Below are 22,454 nucleotides of genomic sequence, written 5' to 3' on the forward strand. Positions count from 1 at the left end.
TTAGGCACTTAGAGATATTTTGTGGATCTTATCTTGTTATCTTTTCATTCTAACAACACACACACTCTAGGGCAAGAGAAGAAGAAAGAAAAACTCATCCATATTCAAGATTTCTCAAGCATTTTTCTTCATCATCTTTGAATTTCTATGCTAGGAGGTCTTGTGTTGATGTTTGTTGTTGAAGCTATGGATAGCTAAACTCCTCATGTGTCAAGATTAGAGGTAGTTAGCTTGTAGAGTATGTATTTAGCTTGATCTTTTGTATATGAACCTTGTTGGTGATTAATATATGGTGAATATCTTTGTATTCATGTTTATATGTTGTTTTGATACACTATTGAGAGATATGTTTCAAATCTTGACCAAAAGGGTATTCATCTATCAACAATCAAACTCTAGAGATAGATTTGTGAGTTGATAATCACTTGTATCAAACTTTAAAGGTTATTATGTCAACTGTCGGCATGAGAGATCATCTGACGGTTAATATAATAACAATCACGACACTGCTTTAGAGATAAACAGTATCGAGAGGATACGTGATTGTATTAATCATTGATATGTTCATATACATGATCATCAGAGTATATACAAAAGCAAGCTAACAAAAACTAATCTTGACACAGTTTTACTAAACTGTTTTTAAACCCGAAGTTATTGTCTTTGATTTCTTTTCATGCTATTTATCTTTTATGACATTAAAAACATACAAAACCTTAACTCAAAATACACTAAGCTGTAGAACGGCGATAATATCGCATCAATCCCTGAGGAGACGATACTGAAAATACTTATCCTATACTTTCTAACACATATAACCCTGACTATTTGCTTTATAGGACCCTCCATGTTGTATATGGATACAATTTTCAATGGTATAACCTCTTTGAGGCTCATATTGGCTTTTCCAATTCACATTCCCTCAACCATGATGTTGGGATGGGCAATGTGATCAAGTCAAAACATACAAGTTCACAACCCTTCAAATAGAAGGTTTCGTAGAGAGGTGTGATTTATGCTGGTCATCCCAATCCATAGTCCCTTTAATATATGGCATGGAATGGTAAGTATTTAAAGCACAAGGATCAGAAGGGAGAATCTCTAAAGCACGAATACCTGGAAGGGAAAATTTATTCAGGTGTGTTTAGCCGAGGCGAAGAGACGTGCCATCTTTTATGAGCATGATGTTTTTACAATATTTAAGTCACAACTTAAGCAGATGTGACCATTGGATTTTTAAGATAAAAGGCACATTTATTAATTTAGCATGACAAAATAGCCTTCGGAGGACCAAGTCATATGCAATGCTAATCTTTTTCCATGTAAATGGTAACGATTATTGATGCTTTATCCTTACATCAATAATTGTGACCTTATTAGATGTTTGATGTTGAATCAACCTAGCATAGGGGGAAGTCGTATCCTTTAAATACAAGAGTCACGATTTCTTTTCTTTCATTGTCTCCTTTTGCCTTTGTCTTTGTGCTTTCTTATGTATTTTAATTTCTTCTTTGAGTACATGTTTTTCATCTAGTCACTCAAACTTTAGGAAAGAATAGTTTTCCCCTTTTGTATATCATGGTTAGATATGGCAATGGATCAGTGCACTTTGATGCACGTTCCTTTATGTTTGTACTTCGGCATTTCTATGGTTTGGTTTGTTTATTTTTCTATTTTATAATGTTTTTGTAATTTAGTTTATTGTTATTTGATTTTCGCACTTTATTTTCAATATTAGCATACTGCATTAAAATTATCATAACTGGAGCTACGGGAATCCGATTGACGCGTTCTAATAATCGCCGGAAAGCTAAGAGAAAGAGATACAACTTTCATGTTAGAATCAAAGGCATATTCTGAGTGCATAATTACCAGAATTTCGTTTGAAGTTGCGGCTTAGAAATAATTAGTTTTGGACTGGTTTTTGGGTCGGGTTTTTAATGTTTTTGACCCAGTTGGGTTATAACCGAAATTCCTTGTTTCTTCCATATAGTTAGGTCTGGCCGCTACTATTCAATGTTACGTTTTACTATTCACGAAAAATTGGAGAGCTTTGTACGATTACGATGGAAAACTAATTCCAAGGATTGATCTACTGTTCATGTTCCACTGAATCTTTGAGGTTTTATAATTTTAATCCCAGATCTTTTCCCTTTCAATATTAATCTATGTCTCTTGTTTGCTTAATTCGATTTGCATAGATTATATTGATTTAATTCTATTGGTTGTATGATCCTAACTATAGTCACGTTATCGTTTGCTTAATTAGTTATCGTGTCTGTTTAATTCATGTTTGCTTAATTCATGAAACTTAATCCCGTTTGTTTAATTCGGATAATAGGAATATAAACCAAATAGTGTCAATTTTGCTTTGTTTATTGTCGATATAATCGAAATAGAATTCGCTTGGGGATTGGATTTATTATTACCGATGATAAGTGGGGAACCCGAACAGTAGGTTGATTCGCTTTAGATTAATTCAATAATCACTTAATTTAATCTGTTTTATAAATTGATTCTAAATCCATAAACCCCCAATTCAATTTCTATTAGTAAATAACAAAACAAGAATCTTTGTGATACGATACTCGAGTTGTCGTTACCGTTAACTATAGTTTTTAAAAATACTCGTTTTTGATCCGTGCGCGACAGCGGATCAACAATCCATAGGAGTTAGATGAAAATTATTTATAGTAAATTCCAGGACACGCGAGGGGAATTATGAGATGTGGAGACATTGTGTAGAGAATTCAATATGACTAGACGAGAAGGTCAACCGAAATCTCATAGAGTTAGTAAAGTTTGTGATTTATGATTACAGTTCTAGTAATTTCGACTTTGACGACTATAATGATAATGATAGAGACCTTATTTTTCTTTTTCCTTGTTATTTCCATAGGCAAACAAGATCGTCACTGGTGGCTTCTAGTACCAGTTGTGGAGGCGAAGATGATATTAAGACACTATACATCAGCAAGGCTATGACGTTCTTGTTTTGTAAAGGCTTATACATGTGACAAGAGCAAAAAGGTCGATATGACGACTTCCCCAAGATAATAGGGTGTCATCTTTTACTTGTACCTAATCACAGGGTTGTCCCAACACTTACGAAGACTCATGGACAGACTATCATGCTAAATATTAGTTATTTTTAGGATATATATATATATATATATATATATATATATATAGTTTATTTTATTAAATTTCTATAAATTCCAAACCAAAATTAAGACCTCTAAATATTTGAGATCTTGTGTTATGGGTCTTCTTCCACATGCTCAGAGTTAGTCTTGCCTAATCGTCATTTACGAGCTGCGAGTGGGGATCTCATCTATTATATTTAAGTTTGAGATCCTAAAGACTATCAATGACGCCCCTCAAAAATAAATATTGAACAAATTGGCCTATATATGAGGGTTTGATGTCATATGTAGGAATTTGAATATCACACTTATAAGTAAGTTATTTTTCTCATTTAATGGCACAAGGGTTAAGGGGTATATGCTCTCGCAAAAAGCAAAATGGATTCTCTCCTGCAGAATTCTTTCTGCCTTCCATGCTGCCCCTAATCCAATGACTAAATAATTTTGAAATGAAATAAGAAAAATAAAATTTTGGCAAAATTACAGGTTTAGTCCCCTTATTTTGTCCTATTCACGAAATCAGTCTTCCTATTTATTTTTTAAACAGTTTTGGTCCCTCTTAGACATGTGTTAGCTGAAGATTTCGACTAAAGAATTGTAATGCTTTGAAGTATTGGATTATAATAAAAAAATGGCTTTCGTAGAGCTATTTAAGGGTCTTTCTCCTTGGAAGAGGTGTTATTATGTAACACCCCAATTCTACCCTACAATTATAAGCGAAAATCAGAGTGCATTTAAAAATATTCTTCAAACGATGGGATGTCACATTTCGAGTTAACCAAACAGACATACTTATATTTCATTTAATAAAGATACATAGCATTCGGAAACAAAACTTTATCCAACAACTTCCAATTTCAAATTATAAACATCTTTCAATTCAACTTAAAACAAATGTCATCATGGAATACAACAATTAAATAATAACGACTAAACCCCCTGAGTGCTACGTATCAGAGCAATGGACACCAACTCGACTTGCCATAAAGCAACATAAAAACTTCATAAAGTCACTCCGAACATCCACAGCTATTCTTGAATACCTGCCCATTTCCCATAGTAGGGGAAATATCAGCAAAGGGGTGAGATATCTTACAATATAAAGGAATGCATGATAAATAATATAGGAGATATAGATCATACATAATTTCACCACTTCGCGTCACATAACATCTTACAACGACTTTCATCACAAAATAACTCATCAATATAATACGACTTTCAAAACGGCAACAACATCATTAATCAATTAGGACAATGTATTCAAATTCACTATTATAATATCATCACATCACAACAAACATCTCATCATCTCAATAATTCAAATCACATAATCAACTTATGAAATGGCAACAATGTCAACAATCAACCATGACAAGATATGCAATTCACAAGTAAGATTCCAACACAACACGACAAATATCTCATCATCAAATCATCACATCATAACAAACACACATTTAAAGCAACATCAAATGCAATTCAAATGCGACTCAAACTTATGCAAATCCATGTGGTACCATTTGGAGTAAAACTCCCAACTTAAACAATTGCCACTTAGGCCACATCTCATTTTCCATTAAGGCCACATCTCATCTGTCTTTATGATACCGTCGTGTTTGCCATAGTTTCCAGGCTGTCTTTATCACACCTTCGTGTTTGCCATAGTTTTCAGGCTGTCGTGTTTGCCATAAGTTTCAGGCATGCATTATGCAATGGATGCGACTCAATGATGCACATCCACAAATACCACATAAACAATACGTCACAACATCATCTAAATCACCATCGAACATTATCAATATAATGTCGAACTTCAACAACAACAAAATCATCATCATTCATAAGAATGCATCACTTCACAATCACGTCGCTATGTTGCACACATCATACAACAATACATCACTTCACAACAACAATCACGATACAACTTATCAACATTGACCATAGGGTCTACGACAACAACAACAATTTACACATACTAGCAATAGCTACAACAAATTCATCATATTAACAACAACAACAACAACAATTCATCATGTTACAACAACAACAACAAATTCATCATGTTACAACAACAACAAAAATTCATCATGTTACAACAACAAGAACAATAATTTCATCATGTTACAACAACAACAACAATTTCATCATGTTACAACAATAACAACGAATTCATCTTGTTAACAACAAACATCGACAATTCATTTTATTAACAACAACATCAACACCTTCATCATATTCCTTAATTCAAGTAATCATCGTAACACGTTATATTCAACTTTATATATATTGTTAATTCATCACATGGCATCACTATTAGCTCATACCTCTCAAGATGTACAAATAATCACATATAGCATACAACATCATTATCAGTTATGCATATCATCACATACATCATTATCTCATCATAAGGAAGGTACATATCATCATCTCAATAGCATTGTATCATCATAAGAAAAACATACGTCAAGTTATACCACAACATGGTTACCTCAATTCATAACAAAGAGCACACTTCGCATGTTAACACAACATAGTTCATCACTTAATCCTAATAAACATAATAGGAGATTCAATCATATGAATCATTTTATTGCATCATTTTATATTTCATTGCGTTAGCTTTCCAACGCTTTGAACGGTGTATCAATCGGAGTCCGGAAACTCAAGTTATGATTTTTACAAAAATTTGTCCAAAATTGGATGTTGCCTGCGGGTTTGCTCAGGTCGACCCTGCATGTTGTATAGGTCGACCTATGTTGCATAAAAACCCAAAAATCACAATTTTCCTTCCCTAATCTCCCCATACAACAACCACTAACCCATACATCAATTGAAAGCAATTTAGCACACATTTAAGGGTCCTAAACATGTTTCTAACCATGGGTTCATACACAAATATCAACAACATGATTAATGGCACAATTTCATGGAGTATATCATAAACCCTAACAATTTCAAACTCACACATCCATGGAGAATAACATACAATCTAACCCATCATAAACATCATCATGCCAACCCTTAGAGAGTAAGAACCTCACCCTTACCTTAGCAAAAGCTTCATCTTCTTTAATGGAGTTCTTCCCCTTTATGCCCAAGCTTTCCTCTTCCTTCCCTTCTTTCTCTTCTTTCACAAAATAAGTTATGAGACTAAATCTCTAAAACCCTAACTCTTACTACTCATTCTTACTAATGGGCTTAACCCATAACCCATCCATGTGTTATATTTCTTCCACTTAGGCCCAATTCATAATATTCCTCTAATTAATCAATTAAGCCAAATAACACACATAAATAAATAATCACATAACATAACGAATATTATTTCCAATAATATTCCACAACTACAATCGATCCATAACACAAATAATACCAACTCGCAATTGTATTTCTCCGACTAATCTGACCTTAACTTAACTGCTCAAATCAACATATAATCCAAATACGCCTTTAGAATAATACCGATAAATTCCGACTTCGACTAATTCCAACGAATAAATCCTTGATCAATTTAATTAAATAATTAATTAAATTCGGGGCGTTACATATTCGATCAAAGATAGTTTTTATAATCTTTTACAAATATCCTTCGTCAGAAGCGCTGGCATAGTCGAAATGCTGAAGCAGGAAGATTTGAAATTCAAATGGAACGACTTTGTCTAGCGGACGCGTGGGGACATCTTAAGAGAAGTAAACGTTCGAAACGTCGAACGTGGCAGAAATCTATGTAGAGACCGTTAGGGTCGAAATAGTATAAATAGGAGTGCTATTGTTTAGATTGGGATGTTCGGATCAATATACAGAAAGTTCACAAAAATACTCGAAGTACCAGCGTGAGAGAAAAGAGTCTTTACTGAAACAATGTATGTGTGAAGAACATCATATTTACATTTCATATTATTTGTTCAATCCAAAGTTATATTTAAAGTCGAAAGTCATGTTATTTATGCATTTACTTTATTTCATTTTAAAGTCATTTACTTATTGCAATTTACATTAGAAAGTTGTATATATTCACAAACTAGAAAGATTATTGAACATGAATCAAATCACTGAAACACTATTTGACTATGTCCTAGGATCAATCTAGGCGATCCTGCGAGTAACCAGATTGTTTAAACACTTTGGAGGACTAGCGGTTGTTTGTCAGAAATCACTGGTAAACAAATTGGCACGCCTAGTGGGACTATGTCATAGTGTTATTGTCAAGTGTTCTTCATTTCAATTAGTCTGTAGAATTAGTGATTTCGTTGTCGTCTGTGTTGTATGAACCTTAGGAGTGGTAAAATTTTCGACAATAACCAACCAATACCTAAGAGGAAATATACTAAAATAATGGCTAACAACGCCAACAAAGGGGGACAGCAGGATCTTCCATAGGGATCAGGAAATAACACTGCTAGTACAATAGGCACACAGGTCTCAATTCCCAACCACATGCCATGTCTGCGCCCACGCACTCAGTGGCCGTAACTGGTTCAATACCTGGATCTACAGGAACTATCCGGGGAAATAATTCAACACCCATTGTCGCTACAACCACGACACCCATCCCATCAAATGTACAAGTGAGCCAGATACCACCATTTGGTACTCAAGGGACACCCCCTCCGAACCAAGGTTTCAAAACCCAGAGACAATGGAGAGAGCAACCTTTTGGGATGCCATATTCTTACATGGCAGGTTTAAGTAGTAGTATACCTGTTTATACAACGCCCAATATGTCAGTGTTTTCCCCATTCCAAAATTCTGGTTCTAGTGTGAACAATGTGGGACAAAATGTCCAAAGCCAGAATGTTATACCTACACTAACAACGAATAATCGAGCAGCATTCCGATAATAGATGGACGCCAGTAATCAAGATATTGTAGAGTTATTGGCCAGAGAAATGAATGTTATCTTTTCTCCTTTAATACCAAACCTTAACAGAACCAATCAAGATAACTCTGAGACATGTCAACAATTGTCAGTACAGATGGGTCGAATATCAAACTTTTAAGGCACTCCTGAGACCTCGGTGCATCGAAGAACAAACCAAATAGTCATTCAGGAGGATGAACCAACCATAAATCAAGTTTGACCACTAAGACCATCCCCCGAAAAGAAACCCTTGAGGGCAGGATTAGAACAACAACTAGTTCGACAGGAGATCCATAAGAACAACCTAGGAGGATAGTGATGGTTGATAGAAACCAAAATGCTGACGAAGTGATTCACAGGGTTAGACAAAATAACCAGATGGAGAGTAATTTGACTGCTATGATAGAGAGGATCATGGCCCAAAATGGTCTGAACACCGGACTTCGAAGGCCAAATTATACATCCCGTTTATCAGATTATGTTTTACAAACTGAATTATCCAGGGGTCGCAAGATCCCTAAGTTTATCAAATTTTCGGGGGATACTAGTGAATCTACCACAGAGCACATAGTCAGGTATATGATAGAGGCTGGAGATTTGGCGAACAATGAGGATCTGAGGATGAAGTATTTCCCCAGTTCTCTAACCAAGAACGCTTTCACATGGTTCACAACACTACCACCAAATTCTATAGATACTTGGTCTCAGTTAGAGAGGTTATTCCATGAACAATTCTATATGGGTCAAACCAAGATAAGTCTCAAAGAATTGGACAGTATTAAAAGGAAGTTTACTGAACTTATAGATGATTATTTGAATAGGTTCCGTTTGTTAAAAGCTAGATGCTTTACAGTGGTGCCTGAACACGAATTAGTCGAAATGGCCGCTAGAGGTTTAGATTACTCTATCAGGAAGAAATTGGACACTCAATATCTGCGAGATATGGCCCAATTGGCTGATAGAGTTCGCCAAGTCGAAAGATTAAAAGCTGAGAAGGCTAGGGCAAATAAAAGCAATAAAAAGGAAAGGGTTACCTACGTCGAAGTAAACGAAGGAGAACCGGAGATCTCCGAGGACCAATATGGTTTCGAAGATTGCGAAGTAGATCTAGCCGAATTAAAGGAAGCAGACCCCTATACCTGCAAGATGATCACACCATCGAACGTGAAAAATCCCGTCGAAATTGAAAAAAATGATAAGTTTCCTAAGAAAACATACACATTCGACATAACTAACTGTGATGAAATATTTGATTTGCTTGTGAAAGATGGCCAAATGGTTTTGTCTCCTAACATTAAAATTCCTCCGTTAGAACAACGGAAGGAGAGAGGCTAATGTAAATACCACAATTTTTTGGGCCACAAAACCTCACAATGTTTTCTTTTCAGGGATCTTATTCAGAATGCAATCAAGGAAGGACGTCTGAAGTTTGCAGACGAAGGAAGAAATCAAATGAAGATAGACGCTAATCCCCTCAATATTGCTGACACAAATTACACTGAGCCTGTAGAGATCAACATGCTTGACATGGTCGAAGTTGGAGCAAGAGGGACCCCAGGAGATGAAGAAGATGTCCAAGTTGGAAAACAGGTTACTGATGACCTAAAGGAGGATGTCACATCTGAGACTTCAGTCGAACCAAAGACTACTGAAGGTCTTGTCGGAAAGACGACTATGGCTACTGTATGCATTAGGCTAGAAAAGAAGTCCAAGTGTTGGGCCTAGAACCAAAAATACTTGTTTAACAATTTGAATTAAATAATAATTAATATAATATTTAAAATAAAATAATTTAAAAAAAGTTAAAAATAGAGAGACTAAAAATATATTTAAGCTTAAAAAAATTGTCTAGATAAATTAACAAATCTCAAGATTCATCTCTAAGCATACAAAAGTTGAAAGAGAAAAATAAAAAAAAATTACAAAAGTTGAAAGAGAAAAATTATAAAAAAATTATTAATATGTTAGCAATTATTTGAAATATATGATTGGTAAATTAACAACTGAATTTAATTGCACTACTAATGTAAAACTTTTTACACGGTTGATGCATCACAACAATTCAATGATATTAAAATAAAAGTTAAACACTTTCAAAAAAAATTAACAGATTAACAGAAGTGATTCACTAAAAACGTAAAATTTCTTTAAACCGTTGGTATATTTCAATTAAATTCTTAACAACTCACATTGAATGTAATTTAAAATAATATTCACCCATTTTAATTAGTTTCTCAAATTATTTTCTTTAATTTTAAATTAAGTTTTGAAATAAAATTATTTTTTTATCTGCCCTTAATATTTTTGGGCGGCGACGACGTGTTTCACTTCCCACTTTCCATCCCTGAAGAAGAAAAAAAAGAAGAATGCCACGCAGAGGAAGCAGTTCACGACGGGAGAAGAAGCCATCTTCTGGTTGTTAGTTTCTTTCCATTCCCATTTTTATCTATTCTCTTTCTTATAAACCACAACAATGAAGTGTTTACTTTTTTTGCTTTCCCCCTTTTTGATTTTGAATCGATAATGTTACTATTAGTTGCTTGCATTAAACCTTATAGTGTATACTAGGGTAGAAAAATACCGGTGTCCATCAAATACAACCTTTCTAGCACCGACTTCTCTGAAAAAAAGTACTTCAGTGTCGAAGACTGATACTTGTTATTAGTTATTACGATTCAATTTATTATTTTTCAAATTATTATCAGTGTCGACGTGTCAGTATTCGGTGTCATGCTTCTGTGTCCGTGCTTGGTAGAATACAACACGAATATTGAAATGCTGACACCGGTAATAATTTAATAAAGCCTGAATGTGAATGTATCTTGTGTCGGTGTTGTCGGATACAACACTAATAGTGAGATGTAGACACCGATAATTATTTGAGAAAGTAAGAGTGATTGAATTGAATGTAACCACGTGCATTGGTGTCAGACACTGAATACACCTTCAATATGAAGTGTGAGTACTGCATATGATGCAACTTTAGTACTTGGAGTTGAGGTTAAAGTTTTAGTTTTTACTATCGTTTTCTTAGTAGAACTGAAAGCAAGAATTTACGAGAGGGTCAATGTTTTGGATTTTCCCCAATATAACAAACTAATGAACTAATCTTAATGTTGGAGGTTGTCTAATTTTAGTTTTATATCAGTGGATCATATGTATGGTTTTCAGTATATGTTTTGTTTGAGCATGTAATTTCTAATGCTTGTTATTGTTAAATTTGCAGAAGATGAAACGAAATCCCAACACAATGCCGGAGGTGGAAACAAATTTCAATCACCTAGTGTTAATGATTCAATGAAATTTACTGAATAAGATCATTTTATCTGTGAGTGATTGATGCTAATGCTTAATTTCAGGATCATTGACGGAAATATCTCGGGATGCTGTGGGAAAACTTCTACGCCGTGCTAACAAAGGTAGCACTTCCAAGAAAAAGACTACGGTTGGTCCCTGTAACTTCCTGTTTCTTTTTCATTATTTGTTCGGTTCAGCTCTTACGGTGACTTGAATTTGTTAATTAGTTTAACTTCATTGTTAGTGTTACTGTGTTAGAAGTTGTATAACCATGACCAAATCAAGTTCTTCTGACTGCTATAGGTTGATTTTGAACCAGAACAAAATGGAACTCGAATCTTGGAACCGATTGTCCCACCAAAAACTTCAGAAGTTGAACACTGTAGTAGAGATTCTATTGGAAAGGATTCTGCAGAAGAGAAATGTGGTCATGTAAGTTTAGATGAGGGATACGCGGATAAAAAGGAAGAACTGGATGATTCAGATTGGGAAGATGGTACAGTTGCCATGGATGATCTTCCCATGACAATTGAATTGAATGTAACCCCTGATTCATCTCTAAAGAAACAAATACGCCGAGCTTCTGCTGAAGATAAGGTCAGTTATTATTTTTGAACGTCACTAGAGTTGGCTTTGGTGTCAATAAAGTTTAGCTAGCCAGTTACTAAATTCTTTTTCTTTTTGAATTCTTTAGGAATTGGCTGAACTTGTGCACAAAGTTCATTTGCTTTGTTTACTTGCTCGGGGAAGATTAATAGACCGTGCTTGTGATGATGTTTTAATTCAGGTGAACTGTTATCGACATTTTTAGGCAGATGAAAAGTTCTTCTGAATGAAAAAAAATAAATATAATCAGTGTTGCTTTGCTATTATGCATAATATCATTTTGTCATCATTCCTGTGCTTCCCTAACATTTCTATTTTTGTGATAATCAATAGCTCAATTCTTTAGTCTGATATTTTCAATGCGTTTTAAAATCAGTTGTTAATATAGGGTTTTCCAAATGATATTTTCATTTTGCGTATACTATCTGTTTTATCTTCTTTCATTAATTTTGTGTATCATCCAGTTTTGTTAATTCTATTTTCTTGTCTAAATTTTAGCCCAGAGAATTGGGAGTTAAGTTGTGCATTTCTTGATATGGCAGGCTTCTCTGCTTTCTCTACTTCCAGTGAACTTGTTCCACCTATCAAAAGGCACAAATCTCACTTCAAAAGCTCTACATCCTTTAATCTCATGGGTATGGTTTGATTTAACTCGTGTACTGTATACTTATTATTTTGTTTCATTTACTGGCTAGTCATGGCCCTTGGGTGGGTTCATGCTATATCACTTGTTATATATTGTTTGATTCCTCGTGTGTAACACTTGCAGTTCCATGACAATTTCCATGTTAAAAACTATACAAATGGAGAAAAGTCACCACACTTTGCTTTGGCATCTGCTATAGAATTACGTGAAGGTAGTTCTGAAGAGGTAGATCTCTTTCAATAGAAGCTTTGTTGTTTTTGTATTTTCTGCATGATATATACTTTGCTGGAGTCCTAGTTTTTCTTTTAGTAAGGTTTTGATAGGTTTTATAGATAGAACAACTTAGTTGGTAGTTGGGGGCCCACAGCCCACAGATAAAATAGTTGTATAGTTAGAGCTGTTGGGCTGGGATGATTGGAGAAATAAGTCATGTTGCTCGTAAATAACAAAAGGGATGAGAGGTAGAGGTATCTTGTCTTTTGAAATACTTGGTACCTTTGAGCATTAGAAGATGCAGACCCCCGAAGTTTTGTCATCTGTACTGTATTGAGAGGAATTTTTACCTAATTCTTCTAAATTATAATTAAGATACTCGTTCCTATCAGGTCCGTATTCATTGCAATAAGATTAGCTAGGCATTAAATGGTTGAAAGTGCAGGATCTGTTCCTAATTCTGTTTCGGAATGAAATGGTTTGGTGGTCTTTTAACCATCCTCTTCATTTGCTTATAGTGAGGACGAAATGATTTTTTTGGTGCAGATTGCAGCTTTATCGGTGGCACTATTTAGAGCCTTAAATCTTACAGCCAGGTATTCCACAAGAACTTGGAATGGTATCTTTCTTTAGTTCATCAACTTTTATTATATTGGTATGAAAATTTTGTATATTCAATAATTCAATAGCAATGTTAATTTCAACTTTTCAGTTTCATTGGAAATTCCATGGTATTATATAATTGATATTTTTGAATTCCAAATGAATGAAGCAGCCCTTCCAAAACGGGCTTTACATGAATTATTCACTCTCTTTTCCTCTCAGGTCTTGTAAGTTTTAACCACTTGCAGGATTTCACATTTTATTATTTGGGATGTGAGTGTAATGTTCAAACAGTGATGTTGTATGTGATGAAATGAATCTAAAACGGAAAGATAATAATAATAAAAACAATTATATTTTGATCTTCATGGTGAAAATTTTGTAGAATAATAAAGTTTTAATTCAAGAGGTATATAGCCAAGTCAGAAGCCTAGTTTTATTGAAGAGATAAGACAAAATATCCCTACTATAAGGTTTGGAAGAATATAAGGTTTGGAAGAAAATATGCAAATATATGGAGTTTTCTTATTGAAGGCATATTTCAGGTTTGTCTCCATTTTGGATGTTTCACCTCTTAAACCAGATCAATCCTTTAGACCAATTGCAAGTGGATCTAGTAAGGGAATATTTAATACTTCAACACCAATGGTATCTAAGCAAAAGTTGGATTTCAAGTCACCTAAAAAATCACTGTCTTGTAAGAGAGAGAAACTATGTGAAAGCTCTCTTGGTCATTCACGGAAAAGTAAGAAACGAATTGCACTGAGCGATATGGATCAGTCTAAAGATCCATCCGTTGCTGAAGATTTGAATCATACGGTGGCAAACCTCCCAACTTCTGAGGCACAAGTCAATGACCCTGAATCACATATAACTGACAAATCTCATAAACCAAAGAGGAAAGGGGATCTTGAATTTGAGATGCAGATGGAAATGGCTCTTTCTACTACAGCAGTTGAATATTCTAAGAGTAAAGAAGAGTCTGGTGAAAATATTGATTCATCAAATTTTTCTTGTCCATCTAAAAGAATAAAAAGAGTTATAGGTGAAGAATCTTCAACCTCTCCCCAGCTAATTTCTACAGCAGTTGGATCAATGAGAGTAGGATCTCCTTTGTATTGGGCAGAAGTATATTGCAGTGAAGAAAATTTGACAGGAAAATGGGTGCATATCGATGCTGTGAATTTGATTATTGATGGAGAAGACAAGGTTGAAGCTATGGTTGCTGCGTGTAAATCATCTTTGAGATATGTTGTTGCTTTTGCTGGGCAGGGGGCCAAAGACGTGACCCGCAGGTTTGATATTTTCTACTTTGTATATGTTCAACATGAATGCGGTGATGGTTTGTAACTTCGTTAACACTAGTCAATTTCTTGATAGCTTTGTGTAAACACTTGCTTGTTTACTGCTTAAGTTGCCATTTTATTTGTTTATGGAAATTTCTCATATTTTTAGAATAACATGCAATTCTGTCACAAAATCCCATTGAAAACATTATTGACCAGTAACAGAAAGGCAGCACATGGGGATGTTTGACATGAACAAGTATTACGGATTGTTATATGTACCACTCTTTTCCTTTTTAACGATATATATTTTCTAATTGGTGTTTTGTATTGTTTTAGCCCTACTCGACTCTCCATGCATGCTAATTTTTAGCTTCCATAAGGCTGTAAATTTACATTTCGTTGCCTGAAGATGCTAGTTCATATTGACACATTAGGTACTGTATGAGGTGGCATAAAATTTCATCACAACGAGTTAATTCAACATGGTGGGATTCAGTGTTGGCACCACTGAGAAACTTAGAGTCTGGAGCAACTGGAGGTGTGGTTCATTCGAGAACAAGCCAATTCACTTCAACAGAAGCCAACATGAATGATTCTTTTCTTCCTACAAGGAGCTCTCTTGAGGATATTGAATTAGAAACCAGGGCATTAACTGAGCCTCTTCCAACCAACCAGCAGGTATTTTCAAAAGTAACTTTAGCCAACATGATGATAGATATTATAGGTAATAGTGATATTATGTTATACGACTCTCCCTTTGCAGGCCTACAAAAGTCATCCACTTTATGCTATAGAAAAATGGCTTACAAAATATCAACTACTTCATCCAAAGGGTCCGATTTTGGGGTTTTGTTCAGGTCACCCAGTTTACCCTAGGACTTGTGTGCAAACTGTTATGACAAAAGAAAGATGGCTCCGGGAAGGGCTGCAAGTGAAACCCAATGAAAACCCTGCAAAGGTCTATTCTGGTTGATATTGCTCAATATTGTTTTCTGATTTCGTTGTATATTTTTCCTATTTATATTCACATGTAATTGATTTGTTACCCAAAAAATCATCCAGGAGCATAAACGTTCCATTAAGCCTCAGAAAGTACAAGATTTTGAAGCTGATGACCATGACTGCACAACTGATTCTAAGGAAAATATTAAACTTTATGGGAAGTGGCAACTAGAACCATTAAATCTTCCTCATGCAGTGGATGGAATAGTTCCTAAGGTTTGTCTTTACGTTATACGAATACTCTTAATATAGAGTGAAGGTGTATAGGTTTGAAAGACAGTGTTCAACTGTTTACCTTTGGAAACTTCTTAAATAGATATGGTATCCCATGTGATTTGCGTACTGGATCGAGACAATATCTGTTAGTTAGACATTCTTTAGATTTGGGTCTCAAAAGGTAGATTTTGTTGCACCACCTACATGTTCTTAATGGACCAATGCACAACTGTTCTGATGAATACTATATATATTTGTTCCGAGTTACCTTGTTCTGTAGACAATGAGGTTGCAGTTGAAAAGGCCATAACAATTTCACAACCAAGGCAATGATTTTGAAACTAGATTCCTTAAGCTCAAACCTCTGATCACATTTCCAATTTTTAAAACAACACTTCAAACTCCCAATCTATGTTCCTGTGGCTGTGTGCAAAGCTACACGTAGTATTTTTTTATTAAAAAAAAAAATCACTATTGAAGTATGAAAGGAAAAGCTTTAGTGAGAAGATCCATAGGTTTTGAGTTAAGCGAATGTTGATATAGCTTGAACTTAGGTTCTGGTGGCATCACTTGCTGCAATGTGTTAAATATACATGCATATGAACTAACTGGACAGTGCAGAAGTGCAGATTTGCACAAAATTATATTTGCTTGTTTTTTGAGATTATAGAAAATTTCATATTGCTCACTGTTACAATTTCTATTTTACATATAGAACGATCGCGGTCAAGTAGATGTTTGGTCTGAGAAATGTCTACCACCGGGAACTGTGCACTTGAGGTTTCCAAGGGCTTATACTGTTGCCAAGAGGCTAGAGATTGATTATGCGCCTGCTATGGTTGGTTTTGAATTTAAAAATGGCCGATCATATCCTGTCTATGATGGTATTGTGGTGTGTGCTGAGTTCAAGGATACACTGTTAGAGGTATTTCTTTTTCCCAACGAATAAGTTAGTGTTGCAGTATTACGGATAAACTCGCTTTTGACTTAGCAAATGTTTATTCTGTCTTCTCTCTTATGCTCCTCCATATATTTGATAAAATTAATTTCATGTGCATGTTGCAGAGTAATTGTAGCCTAGGATGTTTACAGGGGTTAGTAGTTTCTTAATATAGATTTATTCTGCATATATTTTTCACTCTTAACATCCTTTGGTTTTTTTAAACAAGTTTTTAAAATATTGCAGCTTATGTGAATGTCAACATTGCATTCTATTTTTACAGTTTTATACACATGATATAACTTGTTTTCTTCCTCTTTTTCTCAGGCATTCGCAGAAGAAGATGAACGACGGAAAGCAGAAGAAAGGAAAAGAGATGAAGCACAAGCTCTTCGTCGATGGTACCAGCTTCTTTCATCTATTGTAACTCGACAAAGGTTAAACAATCGTTATAATAACAATTCGAATTCAGAGGTGGCAAATGCTGCCCATGATATGAATGATAATGTGTCAAATGCCACAGTTTGTGGTAGTAGTGACCAGAATCAGACCCCCGTAAACCATCAGATGGACAACCGCGGTACCAATCTTGATGAACCGGTAAATATTTCAGTAAAAGACCATGAGCATGTTTTTTTGAAAGAGTACGAAAGCTTTGATGAGGAAACTTTTTTACTGACAAAGCGATGCCAATGTGGGTTTTCTGTTCAAGTAGAAGAATTATAAATTTAAATGAAACACCTTCATGTTCATGGTTTTTGGAGTCTTTTCCCCTAGTTTTGTTGTCTCCAAAACTCATAATCATTGTTCAATTAGAGACTTAGGATTAGATGTAAGATATAATGTGATATATGATCAAAACTATGACAAACACTAGTTTTTGCTAGAAAAGAATGTAGACATGTTTACAATCTAAAAAATGAAAGTCCGTGTTTTTTTTCTCCATTCTTAGGTTTTTTTCATGCTAGTTATTCACATTTATTTCATTAAAGATATAATTAATGTATAGATTTGCACTTTAATGAAATAGAATCACTAATTCACTTGTATTTTATCAGTCCTCTAATTTTTATGTAATAATTCACCAAGGAATATTTTAATCATTACCTTTAAAACTTTACATTTTGTTAATCCTATAACAAATAACATATAACAAAAAAAGTTCTAAAACAAGTCTCAATTAGCATTCTTTTTCCTATGTTGTATTTTCTTGAAAAGAGAGATCGAGAATAGAAAAGATGACAAACTCAAATGGCAGTCAAGATATAAAAAAGAAAAAAAGTTCACATTTTCAATTATAATTTGACTAGGTAGATAAATATGAAAATAAAAATAAAAAGATGGCCTTCTTAAATGTTTTCTTAAAATGAGTTGTTTTATATTTGACCATTTCTCAACCAGCGCCATGGATATCTTATACACCATGCAAAGTTTTATTTTTGTCCCTAGCTTTCGTAGATTTCTTCCATAGATCCATCTACGAAAACGTAATAAACTAGTGTATATGAGGAAAAAAATACACATAAAATTAGTTCAGGAATATTTCCGTAGGTGCATCTACGGAATCTCTTAGCGTCGCATTGTTCCGTACATTCATCTACAGAAGTGTCTGATATAATTTGAACCAGCATGATCACTTCCCCCATTGTTTTATTTCTTCAAACTTTTTATTTTCCACACCCTAAAAACTCTACATCATCAATACCCTATTTCACTCCAACACTCAAACTTTTTGGTGTAACAAATTAAAGGAAGCAAGAAGATACCGAATTCCAGATAAATAATCACTTTCAACCACTACATTGTTCACATTATCAATGTTTTTTGCTGTAAAAAAGTTACGTAGCTTCCGTAAATCCATCTACGGAATAGTCCATGTAGTTTTTTTCCACCATTTTGTAATTCTGTGTTATTTTGACAAAATAGGTATGGTGCACCCCGATAATATTTCAAGAGAATTAGCTACTTTAGTCGATGTTTGTACGAGTATCGACGGGGTAGTCGCAAATGTGGTAGATGTCGGAAGTGACTTTAGTAGCAAGCAAGACTTTGATGATCATGAAAGCATGCTAACATGGATTCGTAGGAATGCAACTAACCTTAGTTTTTGTGTGGTGATAGGAAGATCAGATAATGGTACGGCAAGAAGAAACCCGTTTGTAACAATATTGTGCTAAAGAAGCGGGAAATACCATCCTCCTCTAAAGAATTTTAAAAGAGACGACATGGGTACTAGAAAATGCGAGTGTCCATTTAAAATTCATTGTTACATGTTGGCTAGCACGAAGTGGAGATGCTCTGTTGTTTGTGGTTTGCATAACCATGATTTGTGCGGAAAATTACAAGGCCATCCGGTGACATGTCAGCTCAATATACTTGAATTTTGTCCAACTGAAAAATATACTTGCCACATTGAAAAGGAAGGAACCCGACAACATATCAAATATAAGGCAAGTGTATAATCAACGGTACCGCAATAAAAAAGCGAGTAGGGGAGATAGGAGCGATATGCAACAATTGTTGAAAATGTTGGATATAACAACTACGTGGTGCGGTACAAAAATTGCGATAACGAGGTTACGGTCCGAGATATTTTTTGGACTCATCCGAATTCCATTAAGTTGTTCAACACTTTCTCGACAGTGCTCCTTCTCAATTCTACCTACAAGACCAACAAGTATCGACTCCCATTATTCGAGATGGTCGATGTTACATCCACCGAGAAGACATTTTCCGTTGATTTTGATTTTTTGGAGTATGAAAAAGAGGATAATTTTAGGTGGGCATTGGAGGTGTGTCACCCACTTTTGGAAAAAAAGTCGAGACGCCTAAGGCGATTGTTACGGACTGCGACCCCGCTTTGATGAATGCGGTTGCAAAGGTATTTCCTTTTTCCGATGCATTACTTTGTCGATATCACATATCATGTAATGTGATAAGTAAGGTTAAACCCGTTGTGGGGACGAAACAAGTAGCGACCGAAGGTGGGAAAGCGGTGAAGCCCGGAGTGATTGTTGACAAAATAATGGATGCCTGGGCGCATATTGCAAGTTCGTCGACAAAAGAATTGTATGTCGATGTCGTATTGCAATTTCGGAAAATATGTGAAAAATATCCTGATTTATTAAAATACATTGAAAGCACCATTCTTGACAAAGTGAAGGAGAAGTTTGTTTGTGCGTGGACTGATAAGGTCTGACACCTTGGGAATACAACCACCAATAGAGTTGATTCGGCAGAGGCTACTTTGAAAAATTGGTTGTGTGATACCAAGGGTGATTTGTGTAAAGCATGGGACACCATGAATCACATGATTTTGAACCAACACAACGAAATACAAACCTCGTTCGGTCGGAGCATTACAATTTTGGAGCATCGATTTAAGAACAACATCCTTTACTCTCAATTGATCGGCAATGTGTCTTGTAAGTACGAAGTGCGCCTAAGAGGGGGTGAATTAGGTTCTTAAAATTTTTATCGGTTTTTGGTGATGTGTGGATTTTTTTCTGGTTTATGGTGAAGTTATGGAAAGAGTAAAATGCCGGAAAATAAATGATACAAGGATATATCCTGGTTCCCCTCACAATCCGACAGTACTCCATTCCCCTTACGCAGTAAGAGATTTTCACTATTGGTGGTAACTTGTACAACACACAACAACAACACCAAGAACAATCCTCTTGGACCAAGAGCAATCTTCTTGGATTTTTCACTAAGACCACTTATGAGAACAATCCTCTCAAAGTGTCTAACTTGTTTCCAACAATCCTGGACAACAAGTGAATAATAACCAATTTTCAATAATTCTGAAAAATAAGATATAATACAAAGAATAATTTGAGTAAAAATTTGATACAATGAGTCAATCATTTGATTGATCTTCCCTTTCAAGCAACAAATCTTTTAATGTAATACAAGTGTTTATGAATGGTGTGAAATGTTCCTTTGCAATTTCCAAAGAAAATATATGCAAGAGATTTCAATGAAATTTGAAATATATGAACACTTGGTGTTTTATGAAGGTTTCTTGGAATGTAAGATTTGTTTAAATTTTTTGAATGAAGGAGGTAATTTGATAATTCTGAAATTTTGAGTTTTATAGCCTCTAAGACACCCCTATATATGGTCATTATTCATGGGAGGTTGCAAGGATATATGGTGAAGATATGCACAGGGGAACCGGTTCCCTTAAATTAGAACCCGGGTTCCCTAACCCAACGTTACACAAAATTTGAAATTTTGAACTAGGGAATCGGTTCCCAAAAAGTGGAACTCGGTTCCCATCCATTTTTACGCAAAAAGGAGCTGGCTGTGGTCTTGGGGAACCAGTTTCTCCAACTTGGAACCCGGTTCCCAAAATGTAAAAACTCAAAATTCTTTATGGTAAAGGTTTGAAATGGTTCTTTGATGCATGTAAGATTTAAGGGTGATGTATATATGTTTGAAAACACTTGTTATACATTAATAGACTTGCTTTGCCATAAACCTTAATACCTTAGATCAATCAAGTTTGAAATCATTGAGGAAATCTTGAATCTTGTTCTTTAACATACTTGATCCATTCCTTTGCAATTGAAAGCTTGTCTTCATCAAAATAAAGTTGTAGAAGACTTGTCTTCACATGTCTTGGGCCGGATTGAATTATATCTTTCACGAGACGAATCGAGGTGAAACAATTGGTGGCGATAGCGCACAGTGTGGTTGCACAATTACTATCACGTATGGTCTCCCGTGTGCTTGTGCTATTTCTAAAAAGGTGAGATTAGGTGACCCAATAACAATGAATGAAATCACTCCTCATTGGAAGAGACTTAATTTTGATGATGATGGTTGTATCGAAGAAGATTCGAATATCTCTATTAGGCGATACAAGAGAGGTTCTTCGAAGGCCGATGACAACACGAAATTATACATCAAAGAACAATTGCAGAGGATTGGATTTCCCAAAACAACCGACATGAAACCGCCGGCTCAACCCGTTAAGACAAATGGTGCTCCAAAGAAAGTGAAGTCTATGCCAAATGACAACTCGACAACACGGTCTCCTTCATATTGTGAGCACGTCAACAAACGCTTTCCCGACTCACCTACTCCGAAATTGCAAAAATCTCAAAAGAGTTCAAACAAGGGAGCTCACTTAAGCAAACCGCCTCCGACACCTATTCCACCGCAAGTTCCGTCAGTTTCGACTCCGATTTCGACACATATTACTCCTTCAATTGAAGAGGTACAAATTGCTCCAAAAATTCCATTCATTTACGAGATGCCGGTTTTTATGCATAAATACATCGACCGGATCGTCAATGTGGCGGAGGACGGTAATTGCGGATTCCTGACCGTATCGGCTTTGCTTGGAATGGGAGAGGATGCCCATGAGGTTGTCCGTCATGATCTTATCAAAGAGTTGATGAACTATAAAGACTCGTACACGCGAGTATTTGGCGACGAAAACAAATTTCCATCGGTAAATGAAGAGCTCTTGTTCCTTTGGGGGCGTCTACGTGAAGGAGTGAAAAACACTTAGAAAGGGGGGGATTGAATAAGTGTAACTAAAAAACTTTGAAGATAAAAACAATGAACACAATTATTTTTATCCTGGTTTGTTGTTAACCAAACTACTCCAGTC

At 35.2% G+C, this 22,454-nt stretch overlaps 2 protein-coding genes across 4 annotated transcripts; both read left to right on the top strand.

Annotated features, from left to right (window-relative positions):
• The first annotated feature begins 8,334 nt into the window (after positions 1 to 8,334).
• Positions 8,335 to 9,741, top strand: LOC131619378 (uncharacterized). The gene is made up of 2 exons (XM_058890481.1): positions 8,335 to 9,215; positions 9,405 to 9,741. Exons 1-2 carry the CDS (start codon positions 8,335 to 8,337, stop codon positions 9,739 to 9,741), a joined length of 1,218 nt encoding a protein of 405 aa, XP_058746464.1.
• A 575-nt stretch (positions 9,742 to 10,316) lies between these two features.
• LOC131620870 (DNA repair protein RAD4) lies at positions 10,317 to 17,766 on the top strand. 3 transcript variants are annotated; one of them, XM_058892048.1, is made up of 14 exons: positions 10,317 to 10,431; positions 11,243 to 11,275; positions 11,376 to 11,461; positions 11,617 to 11,910; positions 12,008 to 12,100; positions 12,462 to 12,554; positions 12,689 to 12,790; positions 13,325 to 13,374; positions 13,927 to 14,676; positions 15,105 to 15,348; positions 15,434 to 15,628; positions 15,733 to 15,888; positions 16,604 to 16,813; positions 17,156 to 17,766. In XM_058892048.1, the coding sequence occupies exons 1-14, from the start codon at positions 10,383 to 10,385 to the stop codon at positions 17,552 to 17,554; spliced, it is 2,754 nt and encodes a 917-aa protein (XP_058748031.1). In that variant the 5' UTR covers positions 10,317 to 10,382; the 3' UTR covers positions 17,555 to 17,766. The 3 variants fall into 3 exon arrangements, with proteins under 3 accessions (XP_058748031.1, XP_058748032.1, XP_058748033.1); XM_058892050.1 differs by having other exon boundaries at positions 10,344 to 10,434; positions 11,633 to 11,910; XM_058892049.1 differs by lacking the exon at positions 12,689 to 12,790.
• Positions 17,767 to 22,454: the final 4,688 nt, after the last annotated feature.

The sequence above is a fragment of the Vicia villosa genome, linkage group LG7 (assembly GCF_029867415.1).
Source record: "Vicia villosa cultivar HV-30 ecotype Madison, WI linkage group LG7, Vvil1.0, whole genome shotgun sequence".
In the NCBI taxonomy this organism is placed as follows: Eukaryota; Viridiplantae; Streptophyta; class Magnoliopsida; order Fabales; family Fabaceae; genus Vicia; species Vicia villosa.